The 25,524-nt window shown below is 28.3% G+C and overlaps 5 protein-coding genes across 23 annotated transcripts in view; 4 read left to right on the forward strand and 1 right to left on the reverse strand.

Annotated features, from left to right (window-relative positions):
- LOC127070638 (tyrosine-protein kinase transmembrane receptor Ror) overlaps positions 1 to 11,305 on the forward strand; it is a 286,547-nt gene extending 275,242 nt beyond the window's left edge. For 3 of the 5 annotated variants that reach the window (XM_051008853.1, XM_051008854.1, XM_051008855.1), the window contains 10 exons: positions 5,131 to 5,224; positions 6,032 to 6,296; positions 6,382 to 6,506; positions 6,591 to 7,144; positions 7,217 to 7,453; positions 7,539 to 7,672; positions 7,748 to 7,964; positions 8,062 to 8,403; positions 8,494 to 8,762; positions 8,834 to 11,305. In XM_051008853.1, coding sequence (XP_050864810.1) covers positions 5,131 to 5,224; positions 6,032 to 6,296; positions 6,382 to 6,506; positions 6,591 to 7,144; positions 7,217 to 7,453; positions 7,539 to 7,672; positions 7,748 to 7,964; positions 8,062 to 8,403; positions 8,494 to 8,762; positions 8,834 to 9,529 — 2,933 coding nt within the window. In that variant the 3' untranslated portion in view covers positions 9,530 to 11,305. Of the gene's footprint in view, positions 1 to 2,291; positions 2,369 to 5,130; positions 5,225 to 5,477; positions 5,684 to 6,031; positions 6,297 to 6,381; positions 6,507 to 6,590; positions 7,145 to 7,216; positions 7,454 to 7,538; positions 7,673 to 7,747; positions 7,965 to 8,061; positions 8,404 to 8,493; positions 8,763 to 8,833 lie in introns of those variants that run through there. The other 2 variants (XM_051008857.1, XM_051008856.1) reach the window with 2 other exon arrangements.
- A 900-nt stretch (positions 11,306 to 12,205) lies between these two features.
- Positions 12,206 to 16,964, forward strand: LOC127070655 (glutamate receptor ionotropic, kainate glr-3-like). Its single transcript, XM_051008918.1, has 7 exons — positions 12,206 to 12,690; positions 13,230 to 13,324; positions 13,446 to 13,619; positions 14,034 to 14,260; positions 15,015 to 15,232; positions 15,313 to 15,566; positions 15,676 to 16,964. The coding sequence occupies exons 1-7, from the start codon at positions 12,472 to 12,474 to the stop codon at positions 15,935 to 15,937; spliced, it is 1,449 nt and encodes a 482-aa protein (XP_050864875.1). The 5' UTR covers positions 12,206 to 12,471; the 3' UTR covers positions 15,938 to 16,964.
- A 1,535-nt stretch (positions 16,965 to 18,499) lies between these two features.
- LOC127070656 (uncharacterized) lies at positions 18,500 to 21,536 on the forward strand. Its single transcript, XM_051008920.1, has 7 exons — positions 18,500 to 19,128; positions 19,339 to 19,433; positions 19,549 to 19,719; positions 19,802 to 20,022; positions 20,144 to 20,361; positions 20,580 to 20,821; positions 21,235 to 21,536. Exons 1-7 carry the CDS (start codon positions 18,916 to 18,918, stop codon positions 21,476 to 21,478), a joined length of 1,404 nt encoding a protein of 467 aa, XP_050864877.1. The 5' UTR covers positions 18,500 to 18,915; the 3' UTR covers positions 21,479 to 21,536.
- A 316-nt stretch (positions 21,537 to 21,852) lies between these two features.
- LOC127070682 (V-type proton ATPase subunit e 2-like) lies at positions 21,853 to 23,139 on the forward strand. Its single transcript, XM_051008972.1, has 4 exons — positions 21,853 to 22,063; positions 22,204 to 22,251; positions 22,320 to 22,407; positions 22,568 to 23,139. The coding sequence occupies exons 1-4, from the start codon at positions 21,966 to 21,968 to the stop codon at positions 22,583 to 22,585; spliced, it is 252 nt and encodes an 83-aa protein (XP_050864929.1). The 5' UTR covers positions 21,853 to 21,965; the 3' UTR covers positions 22,586 to 23,139.
- Positions 23,140 to 23,207: 68 nt separating this feature from the next.
- Positions 23,208 to 25,342, reverse strand: LOC127070662 (uncharacterized). 15 transcript variants are annotated; one of them, XM_051008942.1, is made up of 5 exons: positions 25,224 to 25,342; positions 24,630 to 24,729; positions 24,460 to 24,522; positions 23,515 to 24,239; positions 23,208 to 23,429 (listed from the first exon to the last, which is right to left on the reverse strand). In XM_051008942.1, the coding sequence occupies exons 2-5, from the start codon at positions 24,715 to 24,717 to the stop codon at positions 23,403 to 23,405; spliced, it is 903 nt and encodes a 300-aa protein (XP_050864899.1). In that variant the 5' UTR covers positions 24,718 to 24,729; positions 25,224 to 25,342; the 3' UTR covers positions 23,208 to 23,402. The 15 variants fall into 15 exon arrangements, with proteins under 15 accessions (XP_050864899.1, XP_050864895.1, XP_050864898.1 ...); XM_051008938.1 differs by having other exon boundaries at positions 24,460 to 24,540; XM_051008941.1 differs by having other exon boundaries at positions 25,195 to 25,342.
- Positions 25,343 to 25,524: the final 182 nt, after the last annotated feature.

Below are 25,524 nucleotides of genomic sequence, written 5' to 3' on the forward strand. Positions count from 1 at the left end.
GCTCTCTTGTAATGGTCGACACACACACACGCATATAAAGAGAGACACAAAGACTCGACAACATACACGAAGATACATTATAACAAAGCTTCTTTTTTATCGTTTCTATTACTCCAAGCTAAAATGTTCTCATATATACTTGTATGTATGTATGTATATATATATTTTTTTTTTGTTATTGTTGTTGTTATTCTCTTTTTCATTGTGACGTAAAGTCGTTGACCATCGTGTTATATTGGCTGGTTATTGCATGGAAGAAAATATCTCGATGTTCCTAAAGAGAGCACGATGAGTTTTCCTGGACATCGGACATATTGAGTGACTTTGAACGATTAAGTATCAAAAGAGAAAAAGAAAAAATATATATATCTATACATAGAAAGAGAGAGAGAGAGAGAGAGAGAGAGAGAGAAAAAGTTAAAAATGAAATTAAAAACGATTAAGTAAACGGGATCGTGTCTGCAAAAATTATATTAATAAAATTAACGAACGATTAGAGATATTAAATTAATGCGATCGAGTGAACGAGTGAACGAGAGAGAGACAGTGAGATAGAAAAAGAGAGAGAGAGAGAGAGAGGTAAAAGAGATAAAAAAAAAGAGAGAAAGAAAGATACATAAAAAAAAGGAAAAAGTGTGGGTAGAAGAGAGTACAACTCGAGCATAGAAAAAGATGGAGGTTGGTAGAGGTAAAAGAGGGGGAGGTTATTAATGACTACGACTTTGCTTATCTTTTCCACTTCCTGTTTGCGATACATAATGCCGTGGATCGACTACGTGGTGTGTCGTTCGCACGAGGCGACGTGCGACGTAACGATGCCAGGATGCATCTCGTATCTCGTTCGACCACAAACACATACAGAAAGAAACAGACACAGACATAGACATAGACATAGACATAAACACAGATGCAGAAAAAGAAAGAAAGCACTGGTACAGCTGGGTGGTATTTACGTGTGTCCTGAAAATTTATCATCGGAAATGAACGAAGGAGCAACGAAAGAGAGAAAAAAATTTTTTTTTTTTTTTTTTTTTTTTTTTTTTTTTTTTTTTTTTTTTTGAAAAAGAGAGAGAGAGAGGGATAATAAAACTTGTTGGAGAGATTTTTAAAAAAGAAATGAAATAATAAAAAAGGAAAAAGAGACTAGATCTAATTTCGTGAGAATCTTCGTTAAAAAAAAAAAAAAAAGAAAGAAAGAAAAGAAACGAATAGATCAATCGATATTATCTACAAGGATGTGTATGTATAAATATGTATTTGATATATATGTATGTATAAAAAAGAAAAAGGAAATAAAACAAACAAAGGAAATCGTTGTATCGTAGATAGGTAATTAACATTGAATATTTTCATTTCTTTGGTATATCGTTTTACGCTTTACATTGGATTGTTTATTTTCTTCTTCTTCTTCTTCTTTTTTTTTTTTAGATTAATTTTTGTTCGTTCGATCCGAGATATTTTCGAGAACGTATGTCGAACTGTATATTTCGCGAAATGTTAATAAATATGACTGTTAATAAATGACGAAATTAATGAGAAATCGAAATATTATTTTGCGTTACGTTTCCATGCGTTTCGTTTGACAATTTTGCAATTAAAATTACGGAATTAATATATGCATTCGTTGTTTTTATTTATTTAAATCCTTGTTATTTCACCGTATAATTTATTCGTATTTATTTGTACGAGTCTATAAAGCAAACAAGGTGATTCCGATTAAGATTATTAAATAGTGTCAGATAGATAATCGATATAGAAAACGTTTGAGAAAAAGTAACTGTATTGATCTTATTAATATTATTACTTCATTTATTATTCATTATCATTATCTTTAGTATGATTATTATTATTACTATTATTATTATTATTATTATTTATTCATCATTATTACTCTGTTTATTATTTATCATCATCATTTTTATTTTATTTATTTATTATTACTCCATTATTTATTATCCTTTTACTTATTCACTATTATTAACATTATTATATATTTCTTTTTATTTATTTCTTATTACTACTCTATTATTTATTATTATCATTTTCCTTTTATTTATTCATTATTACTAATATTATTATATATATATATATTGTTTTTTATTTATTTATTTCTTATTATTACTCTATTTACTAGTGACGATGTGCATCGATCTAAGAAACGTATGCGTTACGTACGTAGATTTTATAAGAGGGTCGATATATAATATATATAATATATACATATATTTCTCTCTCTCTCTCTCTCTCTCTCTATCTCTCTACGTTTGAAGCCCTCGAACATTCGATGTAAGCAGGGATTGAGACGAATTCAGCGAGGCGTGACAAAGTGCCCCTTCGATCAACCGATCGTGAGATATCGCGAGACAAGGTACGTTACGAGAGGGAGATCTGATCTCTCATTCTCTCTCTTTCTCTCTCCTTCATCCTCTCTACTACTACTACTACTACTACTACTACTACTACTACTATCGCTACTATTACTACTACTACTACTCACATGCCCTCTCTTTTTATCCACGCTTCTATTCGCATACATACATACATACATACATACATATTATTTAGGTATGCACCATACGGTGAACGGCACACGATCGATCCAGATCTGTTCGATCTCTCGTTTTTCTTTCTTTCTTTCCTTCTTTCTTTCTTTCTTTCTTTCTATCTTTCCTTCTCTTTATCTTCTTTTTTCGTCGAAAGAGTTACAGACAGAAAAAAGAAAAAAGGGAAGCAAAAGAAGAAAGACAAAAAAATTGGAAAACCGAAAGGTGAACAACAGATTTCACGGATTTCTCTATCTCTCTCTTTCTCTCTATCTATCTATCTATCTATCTATCTATCTATCTATCTCTATCTCTATCTCGTTTGGAAAGTCCATTTTCTACTTCGATTTTCCAGGATTTTCATTCCTCCTTTCTTTCCCTCTATTCCTACCTCTCTCGCATGACTTTCTCCTACTTTTATTCTGTATAAAAGAGAAATAGACGATGGAGGGAGGATGAGAACATAAGAGAGAGGGAGATAGAAGGATAAAAGGTAGGGAAAAAATTGAGTAAACCGTCGCGAGGGTTGATTGCTGGTGTTGCACGTTACGCCATTTTTCCGTCACCCTTAAACGTTAATACTGAGTGACGTTTGAAACGATTCTATGAGACTCTTATAGACTTTTCATACGTAGTTAGGTATAAAGCTGATGAGGAAGGAGAGTGAGGAGTCAGGGATAAAACGATGAAGGTCTAACCATTTTCATGGATATCATGATGGACGAATTTTTACGAAAAGGAACGACATCAAACGGCTTCCTTATATATCTCTCTCTCTCTCTTTCTCTCTCTTTCTCTTTCTCTTTCTCTATCCGATCCCTTTTTCAAGTTTCATCGAAAAGAAAAAGCAATTTTGTACGGTAATCGTTTGAGTTTATATTATAGTGGAATTGGTTTTTAGGGAGAGACACCCTATATACATATACATTTATATATATGTATATATATGTATGTATGTATGTATGTACGTACGTACGTACGTATATATTTGTCCTTAGTGTAATTTCTATGGTACTAGCTAAGTTCTTTCTCTTTCTAATCTTTAATTTAACATCTTTCACATCTTTCTATCTTTTTCTCTTTCTCACACGAAATCACAAAGTATATCTTACCCTAGTACAGTACCGGGTAGCACAAAAGCAAATAATATCAGAAATCTGAATCTACCCTCGAATGAACCATCAAATCCCTGGATGTAGAAAAGTGAAAGGGACGAGTGAAGATGAAGAAAAGTAAGGGTGTTTAAAGAGAGGGCTGGAAAAGGGAACTATTTCTTCTGTACTGTTATACGATGCTACGATGGTGAATCACGTTACCTAAGAATAAATAACTAGAAGTGCGTGTCTTAGAAAGTTTTTTAAAGTAGGTAAAGTAAGTAAGTACGTACGTACGTACGTACGTATGTATGTATGTATGTATGTATGTATGTATGTATGTATGTATGTATGTATCTAACATGTTTTTAAAAGTAGATCTTTCGAGCAAATAAATCTATCTCGTATCTTTCTATTTGGTCTCTGTGTTTGTTTGTAAAAGAATAAGAAAAAGTAAAAAAAAAAAGAAAACGAAGAAGTAAGAAAAAGTAAAAGCAAAAGAAAAAGAGAGATTTAATGCATAAAATAGAGAAAATGAAAGAGAGTTCCATTATATTTGAAAATTATAGTTGTGAGAAAAGAATATTACATGAAGACGTCATCAGTTACGAAGAGGAGTCGATTTTTTTATTTATTTATTTTTATTTTCTTTCTTTCTCTCTCTCTCTCTCTCTCTCTTTTTTTATATATAAAGGCGACGATATCCATCTTGTAACTAACAAACAAAAGTACCAGTAAATGTATATAAAAAGTGAGAGCTTAGGGAGAAAGAAAGAGAGAAAGAAAGAGAGAGAGAGAGAGAGAGAGGAAAGGGGACGAGCAAAGTATATCGTGGTAAGATGATATTACACTTAAATTGAGTCCTGGAAGATGATACGAAACGTCGAGCTTTGAAGTTTTCGCCTTCATCTTGCTTCCACCCATCATAAATGTACTTCCCTTATCATCATCCTCTTTTCTTTTTGACGGCTAGCTAGTAAATGAGTATTCCGAACTACTTTCATGTATTATATATATATAATATAAAATATAATATATATATATATATATATATATATATATATGTGTGTGTATATATCGATTTATCAGGAAATACGTTCCGATGTAAGGAGTTTAGAAATCTTTTGATAATCGTCCAAGTACATATTTTTGGAATTTGGTTTGATCAGAAACTACAATAATAAATTCAATAATATATATATATTTTTTATAATATAATATATATTAATTATATATATATTATATAATGTATATATATTTTTTATATTGTATATTTTATATTATATTTATTTATTTTATTTATTATATTTTATATATATATATATAATTAGTAATGTAACGTGCGTAAAAAAAAAAAGATAAATCTTTATGCTCTCTCATTTATTTTCTATTGTTTTATTCTTTACTATGTTAAGATAAAAAAAGAAATTAATTTGAATCTCCAACATTTCATAACCTAAAAAATAAAAAAGGAAAAATCTTATCTTTTTCAGCTCCAATTAGTCCTGTTGTACATTCAGATAATCCAACATCGAACACTGACGAATTTTCATCCGGTTTACCCGCTGGATCTAGTTTTATCGATGGGTAATTATCAATTTCTCTTTTTTCTCATTACTCTTATTATTACTTTTTCTTTTTTCTCATTATTTACATCATTTTATAAATTCGAAAAAAAGCACGCGCGATGGTGTCGTCCGTGTCCTTAAAAGTTCTCGAATCGACTGTTAAAAAAAAAAAAAAAACAAAAGAAAGAAAGAACAGAAAAAACAAAAGAACGAGGAAAAATAATTACGCATGCGCATTTCGAAACGCGCGATAACCCTTCTATCAATGCAGAACGCGCCGAATTCTAGTTTGCCGATGGCCTCCGCGGGTGTGGTGTTAAATGATATACACGTTTAACGCTTGATATATTATTAATGTTTTGATAATTAAATTTACAATAATGAAGCTACTATTGTACCTAGCATTGTTAGAGAATATTTGTATTTTTATACGAGGGTTATATATCGCCAATAATCTTACCAACTTTTCGGAAAGAAGGTGACGCTTATGTTCTTTGTTATCGTTTATTGTTTATGTATTACTATTATGAGGTTATGTGCAAATTGTATGTTCAACGTCACTTACTTTTCTTAATAATAAATTCACAAAAAACAGTGTTCTTATTTCTCTTATTTTTGTTATACAATGTCTCTTTTTTTTTCTTTTTCTTTTTCGCTTACTTTATTTCTCTTTTTTTTTCTCTCTCTCTCTGTTTTTCTTATTTCAAACAAGTACACATGTTTTCACTTTGAAATTGAAAGTAGGGGTTATGTCTCATGTCTTTGTTTATATTTTGTAATGGAATCGATTGGAGGTAAATTTATGAATGATCGTCTTTGTTTTTAGAATGGATAATACAAATAGACTGGATATCTCAGGGATTGGTATGTCAACGCCACACATCTCTCATTTGGCACCCACAAATTCTTTAAATATATTATCGCCCAGTCCACAACCGACTAGTTCCCAGTCTAGCACCGTGGATTTTAGTACATTCAGTGGCCTTAAAAACGTCAATATGCAAGTACCATCGGGTATGGTAAATTTTGCTGGATTTCCAGGTATGAGCGCTATACCTGGGAAGAAAGACAATCATGAAGGAACTTGCGAGGTAAGTTTTTGCCATGTCAAAAGAAAAGTTAATAAAACAAGGATAAATAAGTATTATATGTTTCCTTTTTTTTTTCTTTTTACAGGTCTACGTGGGTAAAACCTGTGCACAATTTGTTGGAAATCAAACTGTTTACATTTTGTATCCAATGACGCAAAAATTGCTCGAAGACAAATTGATCCAAGCTTTTGGTGTTATAAACTTTTCAAAGTAAGCATATTATTTATTAGAATTACTTCGTTGGAAAGTACGAGAAGTAGTAATGATACAATTTGATTTTTACCTTTTGTACAGCGATTTATCTTCCAATTGTGAAAGCTATGCCAAACCATCTTTATGTTACTCAACGTTTCCTATCTGTCGAAACCCACCAAATAATCCAAAACCAAAGAATACTGAATTTTCAGAATTCAGTAGTAAATTGTTCAATCGTCTTCAGTCTAATCAAGATGAACATTTAGAAGACGGTGATGGAGAGGATATGTTAGATGATTATACAAGAACGCATGGACTTCCTAGGAAAAGAAGTCCTACGTTAGGTCCTGGTTTTGAATTCAATCCAAGCAAAGAGAGAAAAGGAAGCAATCAGAAAATAATCAATCAAAGTTATGGAGACAGTCGTTCGTCCAATAAGAACGAAATGAATCGAAAATTACGAAGAATATGTCGGGAGGAGTGTGAACTGTTGGAAAACGAATTATGTAGGACAGAATACGCGATTGCAAAAAGACATCCATTAATTGGACAAGTGCCTTTACTCGAATGCTCTGATTTACCGCTTAAAGGCAGTCCAGAAGCTCAAGATTGTTTAAGCGTTGGTATATCTACAAAAAATAATGTACAAGAAAGTTAGTATCGTTAATTTTATACTACTTTGTATAGATAAAAACGAATACTTATGTTATGCATTTAATTTACAGACGATTACTGTTTTTGGGGCAATGGAGAGTCTTATCGTGGTACAGTAAAAACAAGTATTAGCGGCAGGCCTTGTTTGAAATGGTCTCATCTAATAATGCTACATATTTCTAATTACCCCGAATTAGCTGGACGACATTCTTATTGTAGAAATCCGGCTGGTCAAGAAATACAGCCTTGGTGTTTTGTTGACGCTAATAATAGGACTCAAAAAGAATTTTGTCATATACCTAAATGTGGTAAGTTATTGTAGAATGCGTGTATAACGTTACATAATTAATGAAAAGTTTAATTAAAAGCATTAATTTGAATGTTATTTTACAGTTGAAAATTTGTGGATTTATGCGGTTGTTGGTTTTGTACTAATGGGAGGGTTTGTTACTATAATAATTTGTTATTGCTGTTGCTACAGAAGTAGAAAATCAAGAAGACAAATGAATCACTTACCCTCGAATAAAGTTAGTAGTAAGAATATTTTATAATCCAGAATCTCAAAGATTTGCCTTTACTTTACGATAAATTTGATTTTTTAGATGTTGACTGGAATACAATGCGACAAAAACATATATGATGGAAGACGCAGTACTACACAACCGATGGAAATGAGTTCTCTTTTAGCTGGACCAGGTAACACGACTCCAGGTACAGGGACATTAAGTAGTGGTAGTAGTAGAACTTCGAATAACAGAGTACCTCAATTTACCACAAATAATGTGGTATTATTGCAAGAACTTGGAGAGGGTGCTTTCGGTAAGTAAAAATAAAGAAAAATTTGTAAATATATATCGATTCATACGTTTTTCTTATTACTTATGAAATAATTTCTTTATCTGCATACTTTTAACAGGAAAAGTATATAAAGGTGAACTACAGACTGGTAATAAATGCGAACCACCAATATATGTTGCCGTTAAGACTTTAAAAGAGAATGCAAGTCCAAAAACACAGAGTGATTTTAAAAGAGAAGTGGATCTAATGACCGACCTTCGACATCCGAATATAATCTGTTTGTTAGGTGTTATATTAAAAGGAGAACCAATGTGTATGCTGTTCGAATATATGACGCAAGGAGATTTGCACGAATTTTTAATCTGTCATTCGCCAAGATCAGACGTTCCATTGAACAATGTAACTGGAAAGATATTGGAGCAACCAGAGTTTCTTCATATCGCATTGCAAATAGCATCTGGTTGGTTTAAAATGAATTTTAATATGAGAAAAATCCAATCGATTTATTACATTTTATTATTTTCTTTAATCGAACGATCTTCTGATATAGGAATGGAATATTTGGCCAGTCATCATTACGTTCATCGTGACTTGGCTGCTAGAAATTGTTTAGTAGGAGACAATCTGACCGTGAAAATCTCTGATTTCGGATTGTCACGTGATATTTATAGCAGCGACTATTACAGAGTTCAATCTAAAAGCTTATTGCCAGTACGATGGATGCCACCGGAATCGATTTTGTATGGTAAATTTACAACCGAGTCGGACGTTTGGAGTTTTGGAGTTGTACTCTGGGAAATTTATAGTTACGGTTTACAGGTGAGAACAATCGCATAGTTTATTAATCATCGATATAAAAATTCTTTTCAATCGTTCATATTTATTCACAGCCATATTACGGATACAACAATCAAGAGGTAATCGACATGATCCGTTCTCGTCAATTATTACCATGTCCAGAGGATTGTCCAACGATGATATATAGTTTGATGATAGAATGTTGGCACGAAGTGGCCAATCGAAGACCACAATTTCCAGAGATTCATCACCGTTTACACAATTGGTATATGAATCAAACATATTTAAGCGACTTTTGCAACGAATCAATTACAAGTTATTCCGGTAGTAGTCACAAGAGTACGAATAAGACAAATTCAACACAACTCTCAGCACCGATATACAAAACTGATCAAAAAGAACAAATGTTTAAGAGTAATATGGATTCATTGGTATGTAGTCTGAATGATCATAACAATGCGTTGAAGTTACACCAACAAAACTTTCCAAATCCAGAATCCATCGAACAAAGAACTGTCTCTATCTTTAACGATCATAATACACCTAACAAGACTGTTAATTATCAATCTCCAACTACGAATGTTAATCTGAATGATTACGATGATAAACAATGTTGCTCACCGAAATTGAGCGGCGCCAAAAAAGTTTTACCCTCTGTTCCTCAATCGATAATAGGTAAAACAACAAACGCCTCCAATGGCACGAGACCAATGCAAAATGGTGCACAGTTAGTTGTCAGGTTACCAGATCCAAGTAAAGTTACGACTGAAACCAGGGTATCTAAGTGAAGAAAAAAGAAAAGATAAAATAAAATAAAAGAAAACAAAATCGATTATTCTAAGGGACTTTACGAAAGAAACATTTATTATTCTAACGCATTTAAGCGTTTTCACGATCGATGTGAAATCGCGTTTCGAAATAAGTCGATGTTTGAACGTAATATACATATATATATGTATATGTATATATGTATGTATATATATATATATATATATATACATATACGCGATCTTTTTACGAATTATATTTACTTAGCTCGAATAAGATGACTCGTTTTTATTTTATTTTCTTTTTTTTCTTTTTTATCGTCATCTTTTTTCTATGAACGAAATGAAAACGTTTCTATTCGCGTTTAATTGTACACCCTCTTTCCCTACCCCTTTTACTCAACCCTCCAGTGGCTGTATTCAGGAGAAATATTATAATTTAACTTACCCCTTCGACCGCGGACGATTTTAATATAATCTTTTTTTTCTTCTTTTCCTTTCTTTTTGTTTTATTTATTTATTTATTTTATTTTATTTTATTTTATTTTATTTTATTTGTTGTTTGTATGTAAAAAATCATGGACGAATTTTATATTTTCTATAGATTTGGGTGTATGTGTGTGTGTATGTGTGTATGATAGGCATTTCTTAAAAGCAATATTACTTAGAAAGATAAATGTTTCTTAGAAGCATGATTGATGAAATAACGTATCCCTATCCGAAAGAAATAAAATAAAATAAAATAAAATAAAATGAATGAATTAAATAACTCGAAAAATTTGATACTGTGCGATAGTAATAGGCGTGGTCCAAAATGCAAAATAGAGTAAAGTAATATTTAGTAAAAAAAATGATTTCGTTATTGAACCGCGGTCGAAGGGGATTATTAAATAGAAACATTAATGAACGTGAAATGATAATAATATCATTATCATTATCGTTCATCCATTAATGTATCTAATATATTTAAATAATGAAATTATTATTTCTCCATATAAATACGATATTGTGCTTTCTTTTATATTTTATATATATATATATATGCCAAAATATTTATATCGAACCGATATTGACTGAATCGCATGGAATAAATTAATAATCGCATTGATAAAAATATCTAAGTGATACATTACTCCATCCTTAGATATATTTATCTTGAAAATATACATAAACGAAATTTTTTTTATACCGAATTTTTCTACCTTCGATTGATCTATTTGTAATATTAAAAAAACAAAAAAAAAATAACAAAAAAGAAGAAAAAAGAGGGAGAGAGAGAGAGAGAGAGAGAAAGGAAGAAAAAAATAAAGGCTGGTTTTATATCGTTTCCTTTTTATATTACTATTATTATTATTATTATTATTACTATTACTATTATTATTATTATTATTATTATTATTATTATTATTATTATTATTATTATTATTATTATTATTGCAATAAGAGGTTGTGAAGCAATTCGACTGTTGTATTATCACGTACGCATATGATTATGTTTAATACGTGTTATGATATTAAGTTTCCTATACACTCACATATTTCTCAATATACATGTACATTAATTATATATATATATATATATATATATATATATATATATATATATATATATATAGTTCATTCTTTTGTATACGTATACATAATTAGCGTGCTGCATTCTTCTCCATAATACTAAGACGAGCAGATTTATATTTTAAAAAAGTATCGTCGTCACATTACGTCTTAAAGCTAATCGATCGAACACATTAAATGTATTACGAAAAAAAAAAGAAAAAAAGGAAAAAAAAAGGAACAAACGACTACGAAAGAAGAACCATTGTCCTCGTAAAATAGTGAACGATGTTAAAACTTAATGCTGCTGTTTGTGTGTATAAAAAAAAAAAAATATATATATAAGAAAAAAGAATGAAAAAAAAAAAGGAAAAAAAAAGAAAGAGAAAAAAAAAAGGAAAAAAAAAGTAATAATAAAAACGATAATTAATGCGATTTCATACCGTGTATGTGTATAGAACGTAGAGCGAATAATAATTTTTAAAATGCTCTAAGATAAGATCTTAGAATTTGTTAGGGATCGTCTAACATAAGTGTTTCGAGCGAGAGTGTGACTGATTAAGATTGTATTATACATTTCTTTTTTAATCATTTTTCTATTACGAGAAACGTTAGAGATCGTTTCGTCAGATTTTTAAAGAAATTAGAAAGAAAATCAAGGAAAAAAAGAGAAAGAAAGAAAGAAAAAAAGAAAATAAATATCCAATCAGATTAGATTGAAGGGAAACAAATATGATTGGATTTCTTAAATTGTAAGAAAATATTCTTCAAAAAAAAAAAAAAAAAGGAAGAAGAAAAAACTGACGAATCTCTTCGATGCGCTATTTGTAATAATAAACTGTTTTCGTACTTTTATTAGACGCGTCGAATAAGTTTTAGACTCTAAGTTAATTTATATCTATATAAATAAATAAATATATATATACATGTATATGTATATGTATATGTATGTATGAATATACACACACATATATATATATGTATATATATTAAGTCAAGTATAATATACAATTCATGTTTTTTATATATATGACGTGTTTGCTATATTCCTTTATGTGTATATATATATATATATATATATATATATATATATATATATATATATATATATATATATATATATGCGCATTAGACAGACATTCATTTTTCACGTAATCACGGTGGTAATAGAGGTAAAAGCCTTTACCATTATCAAACAAGTTTTTTTTTTCTTTTTTCTTTTTTATTTTCTTTTTTTATCAGACACATACGATCTTGACGTATTCGTTCATTAGGGTCAAAACGTGGAATAATGATTTCAGATACGTTCAATAAATTGCTTTACGTATATATATTTTTTAGGTCGCTATTCTATCTTTTATATTTTTCTATAAGTATATTCAATAGAACTGGTTTGCGAAGAACGGTCACCGATGATCGTTCGAGTTTCTTTAATACTCGCGTTACTTCAATATATTTTTGATAATGGGTTAGCTGCTAGTGGTTTGATATGGGACAAGTATCAACAAAATTTCGTTCAATTATATTCGATACCGAGATTCGCAGCTTTAAATGCTGAGGTACAAGCCAGACGTCGACGACCAGAGTTGTATGAATTTCATCGTGAACCCATCAGAGTGGCTTACTATCAGGTTTTTTTCTTTCATTTCATATATATATATATATATATATATATATATATATATATATATATATATATATACATAAATATTCTTGAAACGATTCGATTGTGAAATTGATTTTAACGATAAGTAAAAAGTATATTTTTTTAATTAAAAATATTTTTTCTTTTTGTAAAATATATTTTTTTAATTAAAAATAGATTTTACTGCGACAGTTCTTTTTCTTTTGCAGACATATCGAATCCGAACATACTTAGAAATTATTTTTCTACGATAATTAGAAAGAGATAAAGTAAATGTTTATTCTCGATAAATCATATCCTTTCATTTGATTTTACTATAATTAAAGAAAGAAACGGAGAAAGAAAAAAAAAGAAAAAAGAAACAAAATAACGTGAGAAATGGAGAAAAATTTCTATCGTTTTTACGATCACAAATTAATTCAGATCACTTTCTCGATCGTCGACAAGTTTGACGCGTTTATGTTATATATTTTCTTTTCTCTTCTTTTTTTTTTTTCTCGTCGCATATCACACTTTTTGATACAGGATCCTCACGTGGTCATGTTCTACGAAAACAACACCAAAATTAGAGGTATTTCCGGCGAAACATGGACGTTACTCGCCGATTATTTAAACTTTACGTACGTAAACGATAATGCTATTATTATTTAAGTTATATCTAATCGTTAACGAAAAAAAAAAAAAAAATAGTATCGAAACGAAATTAATCGTCGAATTATTTTCGAAATATTTTCTTCTTAGATTAATACCAGTGAAGAGCAGTTCTAATACGTTTGGTGAACTTTTGAAAGACGGCACCTACGACGGGCTCATGGGTATTTTTAAACGTAATGAAACTGATGTTATTTTGCGAACCGGACTTTATAGGTTTCGTAAAAAAGATATGGATTATACAGTACCTATTTATGGTACCGGGTAATAATATATACTCACAACTTAACTCTTAATTTAATTTTGTTTCGAAAATATATTATTTATTAATAATTTTCTTTTTTTGCGCTCAATTCAATCTTTCGCGAATGAAATTTTTTTTATCAACATTTTTCTTTATAGTAAAAGAAATAGTATAGTATATAGTAGTTATAGTATAGAAAAAGAAATGATCGAAAGAATCTAATTCGGTCGATTAAGAAAGTCAAAATTTTCTAACACGTTGATTTTATCTAATATGAAAAATCAATAACGTTGAATGACGATTGAATTTAATTTGCAAGAAGGAAGATCGATTTTGTATTGTGCAAAATTAATTTTTTCTTTTCTTTTTTTTTTTTGTTCGTATGTTCTTATTATTATCGTTTTTATTTTTTTTTTATTTCTTATTTTTTTCAGATATAATTTGCTAATCCGCCCGAAATGGCAATATAATAATATGTGGTTAATAGCAATGTTCTCGATAAATACCTGGTACTTTATTATATCCTTATTCGTGATTCTCAGTCTTTTTGGTTATTACGCACAAAAGATACCAGAAATAAATACTAAGGAAAATAAAATCAAACTCAATTTCAATCTGAGCGATCACATCTTTCATACGTTCGCTATGATGTGTTCCCAAGGTAAAAATAAAGTATAGGATCGATAAAATCATTCTAGATCAGAGATTCCCAAAGTTTCGATCGTGCTAATAATACAAATATATGTATATATTAAAATATGAGAACAGTTTAGATTTTCATCCTTAGAAATGATTCACGAAAAAATTTACGTTTTCAAAAGTTGATTATTTTTTGAGAAACAAATCTAACAGAGAATTAAGTTAAATAAAAAATTTCATTATTTTCTAATTCTCAGAAAGAGGATTAAAATTATTATTCTATAATTCTAATAAATTTATTTACAATAATAAATCAAAATAATAATAATAATACATTTTTTGTAAATCGAAAAAAGATATTATGAATTTTAATTTCAAAGTTAAAAAAGAAATATATATATATATATTTAAATTTATAATTTTATAAATCTATAAATGATTAAAAAAATTAAGTGAAACAATAAATTCCATTTTTCGATATAGAGTCGAAAACAAAAAGATGAAATTAAAAATAAAACTCTCATTATACTTGTGTTCGTCGACAATCGATAGTACTTTATAAAAAAAGAAAAAAAAAAGAATTAATTCGATCGAAAATAAAGAAAAAAAAAAGAAAAGAAAAAGAAAAAAACAATTTTCAAGACAATTTCAAATGAAAATCATTCGACCTTTTGAAAAATTTTTAATGTTTTGGGAAACTCTGTTTTAGATAATTGTAATAATATTTCAATAACAACGACTAATATCTCAACGATAAAAAAAATTTATTTTCTTAGGATATCTTCCAACGGATTATTTAGACAAATTCAAGATACTTTCCACTTCGAAGAATATCTTTTCTTGGCTGATATTTTTGACCTTTAGCTCGCATTTGATATATCGTATGACTAACAGAGAAGTGATACCACCGTTCAAGGACTTAACAGATTTATTAAGCAATACCAATTATATCGTATTGAGTTTTCGTGGATCAATGATATACGAATCCTTCGAGGTATGAAATTAAATCGGATTAGTTATTACGATCGAACGCATGTAATCATAAGATTTTCTTTTTTTTTCTTTATCTTTTAGAAACAAATAGAAAAACTAATGAATGATAATCCCAAATGGGAGAATCGCGTACAGTTTATGGACGATGAAAGAGAGATCTATAAAACAGCGTGTGAAAACGAAGATAAATATGCGATATTCGAAGTACACGACACGTTCACGGTTATAAGTAGATTCGTTTGTACATTAATACCCGTAGGTAATCTTTATTACAAAACATGGATTTCATTCGGCATACAAAAATATCTACCATACAAACGAACGATTGACGTCGCGTAAGTTAATAATAATATAAATTATAAGTAGAATAAAATCAAATTGAATCATTATTTCAAATCGAATTGAATAGTTTCTCTCATGAAATATATACTTTGATTCGAATAGGCTCATCAAGATGCAAGAAGTTGGATTGGTTGATTGTTTGAAGGAACGTTGGTTGTTAACAAAACTCGACAACAAGGAGAACAGTCCTTTTAAGAAGATCGACTTCGATCAAACTTACGTTATATTTTGTATCCTAACGATAGGAATTTTTGCGGCCATTTTGGTACTCGCTATTGAACATATCGTCTTCTTTTACGAGTCGAAATTAAATACGACTGGGAAACGAGTTAAACGAAAAACTTTAAAAGCGTTAATTAAATAACGAAACAAATAAGATCGTGATTATAATGACAATATATATCGGGTGTATCAATAGCGACGATATTTCGAATTTTTCAAGACGATGTAAAGATTAATAACATCAACTAAGTCAAATAAACAAATGTTGATTCAGAAAAATTGATCGTATGATTGTTTATATTAAATCGTAGAAACGTGAAATATGAATATCTTGAAAACTGGACGGTCATAATGATTGATTATTTTTTCTTATGGGATCCTATGTAAAAAATATTATCTACATGAACGAATTGAAGCAATAAGACGTTTTCGATAAGAGAACGTCATTTTACGATGCTATTGTATTTAATTACTTACTTGCTCTTTGATTTTGACAATGAAGAGAAGGGGAGGACGCCATTTTGAACAGCCGTCGAACATCCGTTAGTTTTATTTAAATACGATGCTACGTAATATGTGTTAGATAACGTGTTATTAGATAAACAATTACGTTTTCGTGTTCTATTTTTCTAAGGTTTTATTCGATAACATTTCTTCTCGTATTGATGCTTTGTTCGTCCTTGAAAATCTGTATGGTTATTATCGAAAAACACCGAACATCCGTATTTTTCTATAATTTTCCGCGGATTTAATTCATTCGTGATATTTAAATATGATTCTGCGACGTCGCGTTACGTTAAAATAATTTCAATCGAATCTACTGTGTTAAATAAAACCATATATTCGAGTTTTATCATGCTTGACGCTTTATATGCTTCGCCTTAATCATGTTTCATCCGATAGGTTGAAGATAATGATGTTAAAAAATAGAAAAAAAAAAGGAAAAGAAAAAACAAGACGAAAAAAAGCGAGATCTAACGATAAATTTGAAACATTGTTTCCAATTTTTTTTGTTTCTGTTTCTTTTTTTTTTCTTTTCGTCGATATAATATATTTACTCTCTTATATACGTTTATATATATATTCATATATACATATGTATATCGTAAGATCGTCAATTCTTTATAATAGATTTCAATATGGTCGAATTTCCGTTTCCATTTATCATGCTTTATCATCAGTTATATAATACTTAATTTATCCTAAAACGAAATGTCATTGTGTAATAGTATTATTTGTAATATATATATATATATATATATATATATATATATATATATACATATACTATTTACTCTAATATTTTATCATTATATTAAATGTTATTGTAATTAATGATATTAAGATTAGGATTATTAACTTCGTTTATATTGCATTAATTAATTGACATTATTATCTTTTGTAAATATTCGTTTGATATAATTTTCTTTTCTTTGTTTTTCTTTTTTTCTTTTTTTCTTCTCTCCGAGATATTTCACACTATTCAATATTTTCATTATATCGAAAAGAAGTATAAGAGAAAATAATTTAGATGGATTGATTGATTGATTGATTGAATATTTTCTGTAAACAATAATTGTGTACTATTGAAATAAATAAATAGTATATTATATATCAATTTCAATGTGCATTGATTAATCAATAAAATTATTCCACAATTCTTTTCCCTTTGTGTTAGCAAATTATTTATAAAATTGAAAGGGTCTTCAAATATTCTTCAGTATTATTAAACAAAGAAAATATTAATTAAAAGCTTGGACAAATTTGTATCAAATTGAAAATATATATAATATAGATATAGATATATTAAATAATTTATTATAAATAAAAAATTAATAAAATAAAAATGTTTCGAACGTTCTTATTATATTAATTTTTAATGTTACTTTTATAACATTAATTTTCATTAATTTATATTTATTTCGAAGTAGTTCATAAAAAGTTTTCAACATTTGAAAACTTATAATTTATTTTTAATAATTAATGTATTATAAAAAATATATATTATTAAATGATATACATATATCTAGATTCATAATCCATCCTCACAATAATTAATTTCAATTTGACATAGTATGTAATAATAAAATAAATAAATTTGAAATTATTAAACATATCTTTTTCCGTGATGATATTAAACAACATTCGAAAGATTTCATAAAACGTTCGAATTATTTCAATATCTTTTCAATTATTTCTTGCTTTATTTCGTAGTTTCACGTCAATTAATCTCCGATATAATTTTCTCAAAATACCGTTAATTATATATATTATATAAATAAATTATATAATCATATTATATCAAATACATAATTATATATAAAAATATAATTACAAAATTATATAATTATATTAAATAAAATTATTAAATTCCAGTTTACACTTAAATCCATTCTCGATTTATCAGAAACATTTAACGTAACTCACGTGTTAGAAAAAAAAAAGATGTATAAAAAAATTGTTAGAGAACATATATATAAAAAATAAAAAAGATTTCGTACACGTTAGAAAATAACAAACGTATCTAAAAGGTATGACTAGTCTAAAAACTTATGACTCTTCTCTCTCTCTCTCTCTCTCTCTCTCTCATTTCAGATTATTTAAATGTGCTTCTATTTTTACCAAATAGGTTTTTACTAGGAAACATTACCTACTGTCATATAATGACACTTTGCATTACGATAAACAACACGGAAGGATAACACATGACTAATGGAAATAGAAAGTGGAGAAAGAGGGAAGAGTGGAAGAGGGTGGAAAAACTCGGGCGCATAAAAAGAAAAAAGAGAGAGAGAAAGAGAATATAGTTTGTGTGTGTTACTTTACATTGCTATAAAAAATCTGTGATTGTTACATATACACCAAGCTTAATGCGAAAACGAGAAATTAGATAACATAAATCGTTATCGAAATGTCTGCCCTTACCTACGTAATATCTGTTCGCACGCTAAATTATTAAAGGACACGCGATTTTACGGTTTATATTTCTACCAATCGAAATCAGAGAACATCATTCTTACACTTTACTGTTCAGTGACGAAACCGAATATTCAGTAGTTTGTTCGTGTTGTTCGTTCGATTAATTTTTCTTACTGTTTTTCTTTATCTATTTTTATCGTCATGAAACGTATCTTATTGATGGCAACGATGCAAGATCTATTCATGATTTCATATACGATCGGTGGTGTAATATGGGATAAAAATCTTGGAAACTTCGTACCAATATTCAGCGTTGGTCCTTACTCGATCCTTCATCGTGAATTATTATTGAAACAACGAGAAATGGAGACGCATAATTTTCAAGGAGAAACCATTCAACTTACTTACTATCAGGTAAACGATAAAAAAACGATAAGAAACTGATAATAACAATAATAAAAATAATAATGACGACGACGACGATAGAAAATCTTTTTTTTTATTTTTCTCATTCTTTTCTTCGTCTTTCTAAAATAAATAATAATAATAATAATAATAATAAAAAATATTTGTTAAAGTAAACGTATACATCTTCTCTTTATTTCTTTTCTCTATTTACCACAGCAAAAAAATATAGTATCCTTCGATAAAAATAATACCAAGATCACAGGACTTGCCGCTGATATATGGAATATGCTGGCCGACTCATTGAATTTTACGTAAATTTCAAACAATTATGAAATATTAATATTCGAGTACTAACTTGTTGGTAATTTGTTATTGTAATCAAATTTCTTTCTCTTTCTTTCTTTTTTTTCTTTTTTTTTTCTTTAGATTAAAACCAATACGTACGAACGAAACATATTCTGGTAATCACAAGGATGATATTTTTGATGGTTTGTTAGGTAAAATTCAAAGACACGAAACCGATGTAATACCAAAAATAGAAATATATTCTAGTCGGTTTGTGGCCACTACTTTTACACCTGCACTCTGGACTACTCCGTATGTAATATAATATTTATGAAAATATAATTTACATATACGTATATATATATAAAATATATTTTTTATACATAATATATAGACAACGACTATTCATTCAAGTGAAATATACACACGATCAAAATTGGATGTTGTATTTATTCTCATGGAAAGTATGGTATTCAATTTTGATGATGTATTTAATATTAACCATATTCAGTCATATATCCCAAATAATCTTTTGTTATTACATCGAAAGAATCAAACAAAAAGCATACTTCGCCGATCACTTTTTCTACAATCTCGCCATGTTGTGCAAACAAGGTAAATATTATAGATTATTTCTTTCTTTTTTTTTTTTTTTTATTTTTATCTCTCGAAATCATCGTCGAGATTTTCGAAAATTTTCAGGAACACGTTATATTTATAATTATTAACATTTCAGGTTGTATCCCGAAAGAATTCGAAGGAAGATCTCGGATCATAGAATTATCGCTCGCTTTATTCTCTAGTTTAATTCATATAGCATTTTCTGCTTTGATATTTACATACATGACGCATAAAGTTTATATAAAACCTTTCGAAAATCTCGAGTACTTGAAGAATCATACGAATTATAAAATCGTTACTTTAAACGGATCTATTCCTTACCTAGCGTTTATAGTAAATATAATTCTTCTGTTTCTTAAAAAAAAGAAATAAATAAATAAAAGAAGAAAGAAAAAATACAAAGATGTGAAGAAACGTGACACAAATTTACAGAAACAACACGAACGATTTTCTTATAATATTCTATTATAATATTAAACTTTTATATATATATGTATATATTATAATTATAATTATAATTATTATTAATTAATAATTAATTGATATTTTAGAGGGGTAACCCAACTTTGAACGAACTCTTTGAAAATAAACGATTCATTATCACACAAACGGAGAGAGAGATGTACGAAAAGGCTTGTTCCAACGAATATACCATGTTTTATGCCGAAGATGTGTACGATGCAAAAGGAGAATATATCTGTAAATTGAAACCCATAGGGCAATCATATTATGAGACATGGATTGCATCCGCCATAAGTAAAAATTTCAAATATAAAAGGACGATAGATATTGGGTAAATTTAAATACATTCACGTATACATAATTCGTAGACACTTGAAAAATAAATAAATATAATAAATATATATATTTTATTTAACATATATATATATAAAGACATACAGTGTCCTAACGAAAAGTGTATACCAAGATTATTATGAAATCCAGTACTTTTTTAAATGAAAAAAAAAAAAAAAAGAAAATATGGATATATATATATATATACATAGGATATATTTCATTTTAAATAATATAATAAATCCGATTCTATTTGTTTTATAAATAAATATTTTAAATATAATTGGAAACAATAAAAAAAAAATCGGAGATATCTTTGCATATATCGTTTTAAATGATACACTCTTTATAAATACACATGTAAATATTATATGAAAATTAATAATAATATATCGTATTATATATCCTTAGTATCATAAGATTGCACGAGATTGGTTTAATAACGAAATTGAAAAAACAATTGGGATCGAACTTTATGAAGGATACAGAATTGCAAAAACCAAGTCCGATCGAAATGAATCAAGTGTCTTTGATCTTTGGTATGTTATCCGGTGCATCCGTTCTATCCAGCTTTATATTCGTTATTGAAAATTTAATATTCGTTTGGCAACATCAAAAGACACGATTAATTTCAACGAATAAATTTCAACGATGATCATCTTTTAAAAGTTCAATATATTAGCTTGAGAATATATTTTGTTTTCGTTTTTACCTTTTTCTCTCCTGTCCCATGCTCGAAACTGTTCGTTCTGAATGAATTTTCCCTTCTGAACGATATTTTCAATAAGCTTTTTATAAAATAAAAAAAAAAGAAAGAGGAAAAAAGAATTTTCTAAACTAAGTTTTGCAATCGATTTAATATCGATTTAATAAGACGTAAGAAAAAAGAAGTTTCTTCGTTTTCCATTTGAAAATCGCGGTATATCGAATCGAATCGAATCGAATCGATACGATACGATACGATACGATACGATATTCATTGATGTCACGTGAGATATTTTCGATGTTATATCGATTTCTATCGAGAGTTTTACTCATGTGATTACTACACACACCTGAGACCAAGTCCGCTGGTCGGAATTCGTAATTTCTTTGATCTATTTCTTATTTCTCGTTCGTTGATAATTCGAATAAATCGTAAAATGGGAGCATCTGTAGCACCAGTATTAGTATTTACCATATTATGGGGAGCAGTTGGTATCGCTTTGCCCTGTTTCGTGCCTAATGGAACAAATCGTGGGTATGCTATATATTAAATATTTTAATACGGCCCATCCCACTGTGTGTCTATCTGTCAATGAAAATTTTTTCATGATCTAAAATTTTTTAATTAATTATTTCTATTTCTCTTTGTTTTTTTTTTCTTTCTTTCCACTTTAGAATACTACAAGTTGTTCTGATATTAACATCGTTTACTTGTTGGTTGTTGTAAGTATTATTCAGAGTTACATTTAAAAGTACTTATTGTTACCGATAATCACATATCATCGTTCCAGCTGGTTGTGTTGTTACATGGCACAAATGAATCCGTTAATTGGACCAAAGTTATCGAACACGACTATACTCATGATGGCTCAAGAATGGGTTTGTAAATTTTATCTATTATAACCCTCATTCTATTTACGTTTAATTTATGGACTTGATTATGTTATCTTTGTTATTTATTAAGTTACTAACTTAATAATTTGTTAGTTATTAGGTTATGATTAATGTTTTAATTTAACGATGACTTATTTCGTTTTAGGGTACACCAATCGAATAATGAACAAATAAATAATCTATGTAATATGAATTTCTCTGTATATATATATACTTCATATAAATTACTTAACTGAATATATTCCGAGAAACTAGGGTACACCACTGTTATATAGGCGATATGCTTCTATTTATCAATGTGAAATTGATCATATATATATATATAATTGTAATTTTTAAGTTAAAATATTTGTACAAATATTCTTAGGCTATATATGACCTAAATAACAAGTGTCATATTCGTAATACAAATTATTTCTCTTCAGTTAATTGTAAGATATATAACGTACATTTTTGTCTTCGAATTTCCATTTACACTAGTGTTATTATTGTTGACACAAAATTGTAGTAGAAATAATTCCGTACTTCTAAAATGTAATTATTGAAATTCTATGTTTCATGCTCAAGACAAAACAAAATGGTATTACTTTTATTATGATAGCGTGTAAATATATACTGCCAAAGTTGTATTAATGTGCATTTAAAATAATTCCATAAAAAAAATTAGATCAAAGTGTATAAAAATTACTTTACGAAATAGATTGAACTTCAATTTTCTTTACCATTTTGACGACTATTCGCAAAGGAATTATTGATAACTTTATTTTGCAATTATTACAAAAATGTAGTAGTTAGCAAAATGTATGTTTCATTATTAAAAAATCTATTATATACATTTTTCTTTATACACATAAATTTGATCAATCTATTAGATTATTTTTGCTAGATTCTACTATACAAATATATACATGTTATAGTAAGAAGCTTAAATATACTATAAATACATTAGATCGAATTGGACTGCTTTGGTTCCATTTTGATCAAGTTGAAACGTGAATAATGAAAATCTGAGAAAGATTTATTTTTATAATAACTTAACCTTATTCACATTTAATACCCTGTGTTCACAATATGAATTAATATCATTTATACCTTTTCACAAAAAGATCCAAATTTAAATTCATTCAACGTTTCACACGTTATATTCATTATGAGAGCTGAAAAAAGTTGATTACGCTCTCTCTGTATTTCATTATTATTTTCTATTGCCTCTCTCAAACGTCGAAGCTCTTTAATCTTTTCTTTTTCTAAATTAAGATGTTCTTCTCTAAGTGTTTTCATTTGTCTTTTTCTTTGTGTCCTTAATTTTACTCTTCCACGTATAGTATTTGGTTTTGTATCACATACTATTTGCGTAGTACCATTGTAGTGTTCGGATCGATCAATTTGATCAGATAATATTTCAACGAAATCATCATCCGCTGCAAATTTTGCAGATAATGAACTGTCGCTATTAACAAGATTTTGCGATATCTTATCGCTATTTTCATTATCTTCTAAACTTGTATTTATCATAATAGGATAATCCTTCTCATAAATTTTTTGTAAATAGTCGTAATATTCCCACGTAACTCTTTCCTTCCCCATAAACGATTTTCTAATATTATCACGGATCTTGATGTACGTCCTTTTTAAGTTCCTAAATTTTTTATCTAAATTTTCAGCAGACACGTAATAATTCTTTTTCTCGAATTCTAGAGCAATTTCTTTCCAAAGAGTTTTCTTTTTTATTCTAGGATCTATGAATTTTTCTTTCCTAGCATCATAGGCTTCAATTAGCAACAATGTTTTACTCCTTGTCCAAACGAACGAGGCCTCTGAAAGCAAACATTCACTACTATTAAGATATCTTACAATATTTTAGTTGAAGCTCTTACCCATTGGAAACAAATATTCCAATTATAAAAAACACTATATTGTCAAAGAAATCCTTCAATACGATTAATAATAATTAATTTAGATAATAGTTCATAGAAATAATAAATATAGTTTCTTTAATTATTTCTTTTACAATTGGACACGTGCGCATGTACCAACCTGCTGTTGTATTTATATTTTGTACTTGATATTCCAAATTAGTACCATTTAATTTAATATACTCTGCAACAAAAACAGGATCTGGAAATTAAAGATGTCCATTTGTAAATTTTGATAAATCTAAAAAAAAAAAAATTATTTATATATATTTCGAATCATTGATAAATTACCACTTTTCAATCTTGTATGTACTTCCTTAGTATCTTTGATAGTGTAAATATAATTTCCTAAGTTATATCGACATTCGATTTCATCCATGATATATTTTGCCTAAAATTAAAGCATAGACCTACGTGACGATTACTTTATAAAACGTATGTATTGTTAAAATAATACAATTTTTAATTAATGCTTTAATATATGTGTTTTATATAATTTTACTATAATACGTTTCTATAATTTTCATGAAATTTACAAATATATCTTTAATAACATATTGTCGAAAAAAATGTACTTAGTAATACGAATGAATAATATTATTATACAAGGAAATAATCTAATCGAAATAATCTACATTGTTCTTCGTATCATAGATAAAATTATACTTTATCTAACGTTTATTGACATATTAATAATATTAAATACTTTATTCGAGTTCCTTATAAAATAATATTATTTGACATATGTTTATTAAAATATTTAATATTTTTCAGATAAGAATTTTGGTTAGAAAAACATATTGTCGAAAAGAAATTTTACCGAACATCGTCGATTTTAATATACACTGATACGCACATAAGCTTTATATCATCTATCTCTCTTACTGTTTCAATATAACCACTCCGATCGTTCCCTAGGATGTTTCTTGCTGCTCACGCTCAGTGATCAAGGAAATTGTTACAAATGGCGACTGATTCAGTGAGCCAGCCAGTATAGTGAAGCTCGAAGAAAGCAATTGAGTTTAATCAGTGTTGCCAACGTTTACACAACGAATTAACTTCCGTAGTACCAATATCAAATAGGTTTGTTTTCTCAGCCAATCGCTTTGTAATGTTTTTAATTTTGAAATTCACTACCAGAGTGCGCCTCGATCAACGTGGATTTCTATTGGAGATCTGGTGTATC

Source organism: Vespula vulgaris, chromosome 19, assembly GCF_905475345.1.
Source record: "Vespula vulgaris chromosome 19, iyVesVulg1.1, whole genome shotgun sequence".
NCBI lineage: Eukaryota > Metazoa > Arthropoda > Insecta > Hymenoptera > Vespidae > Vespula > Vespula vulgaris.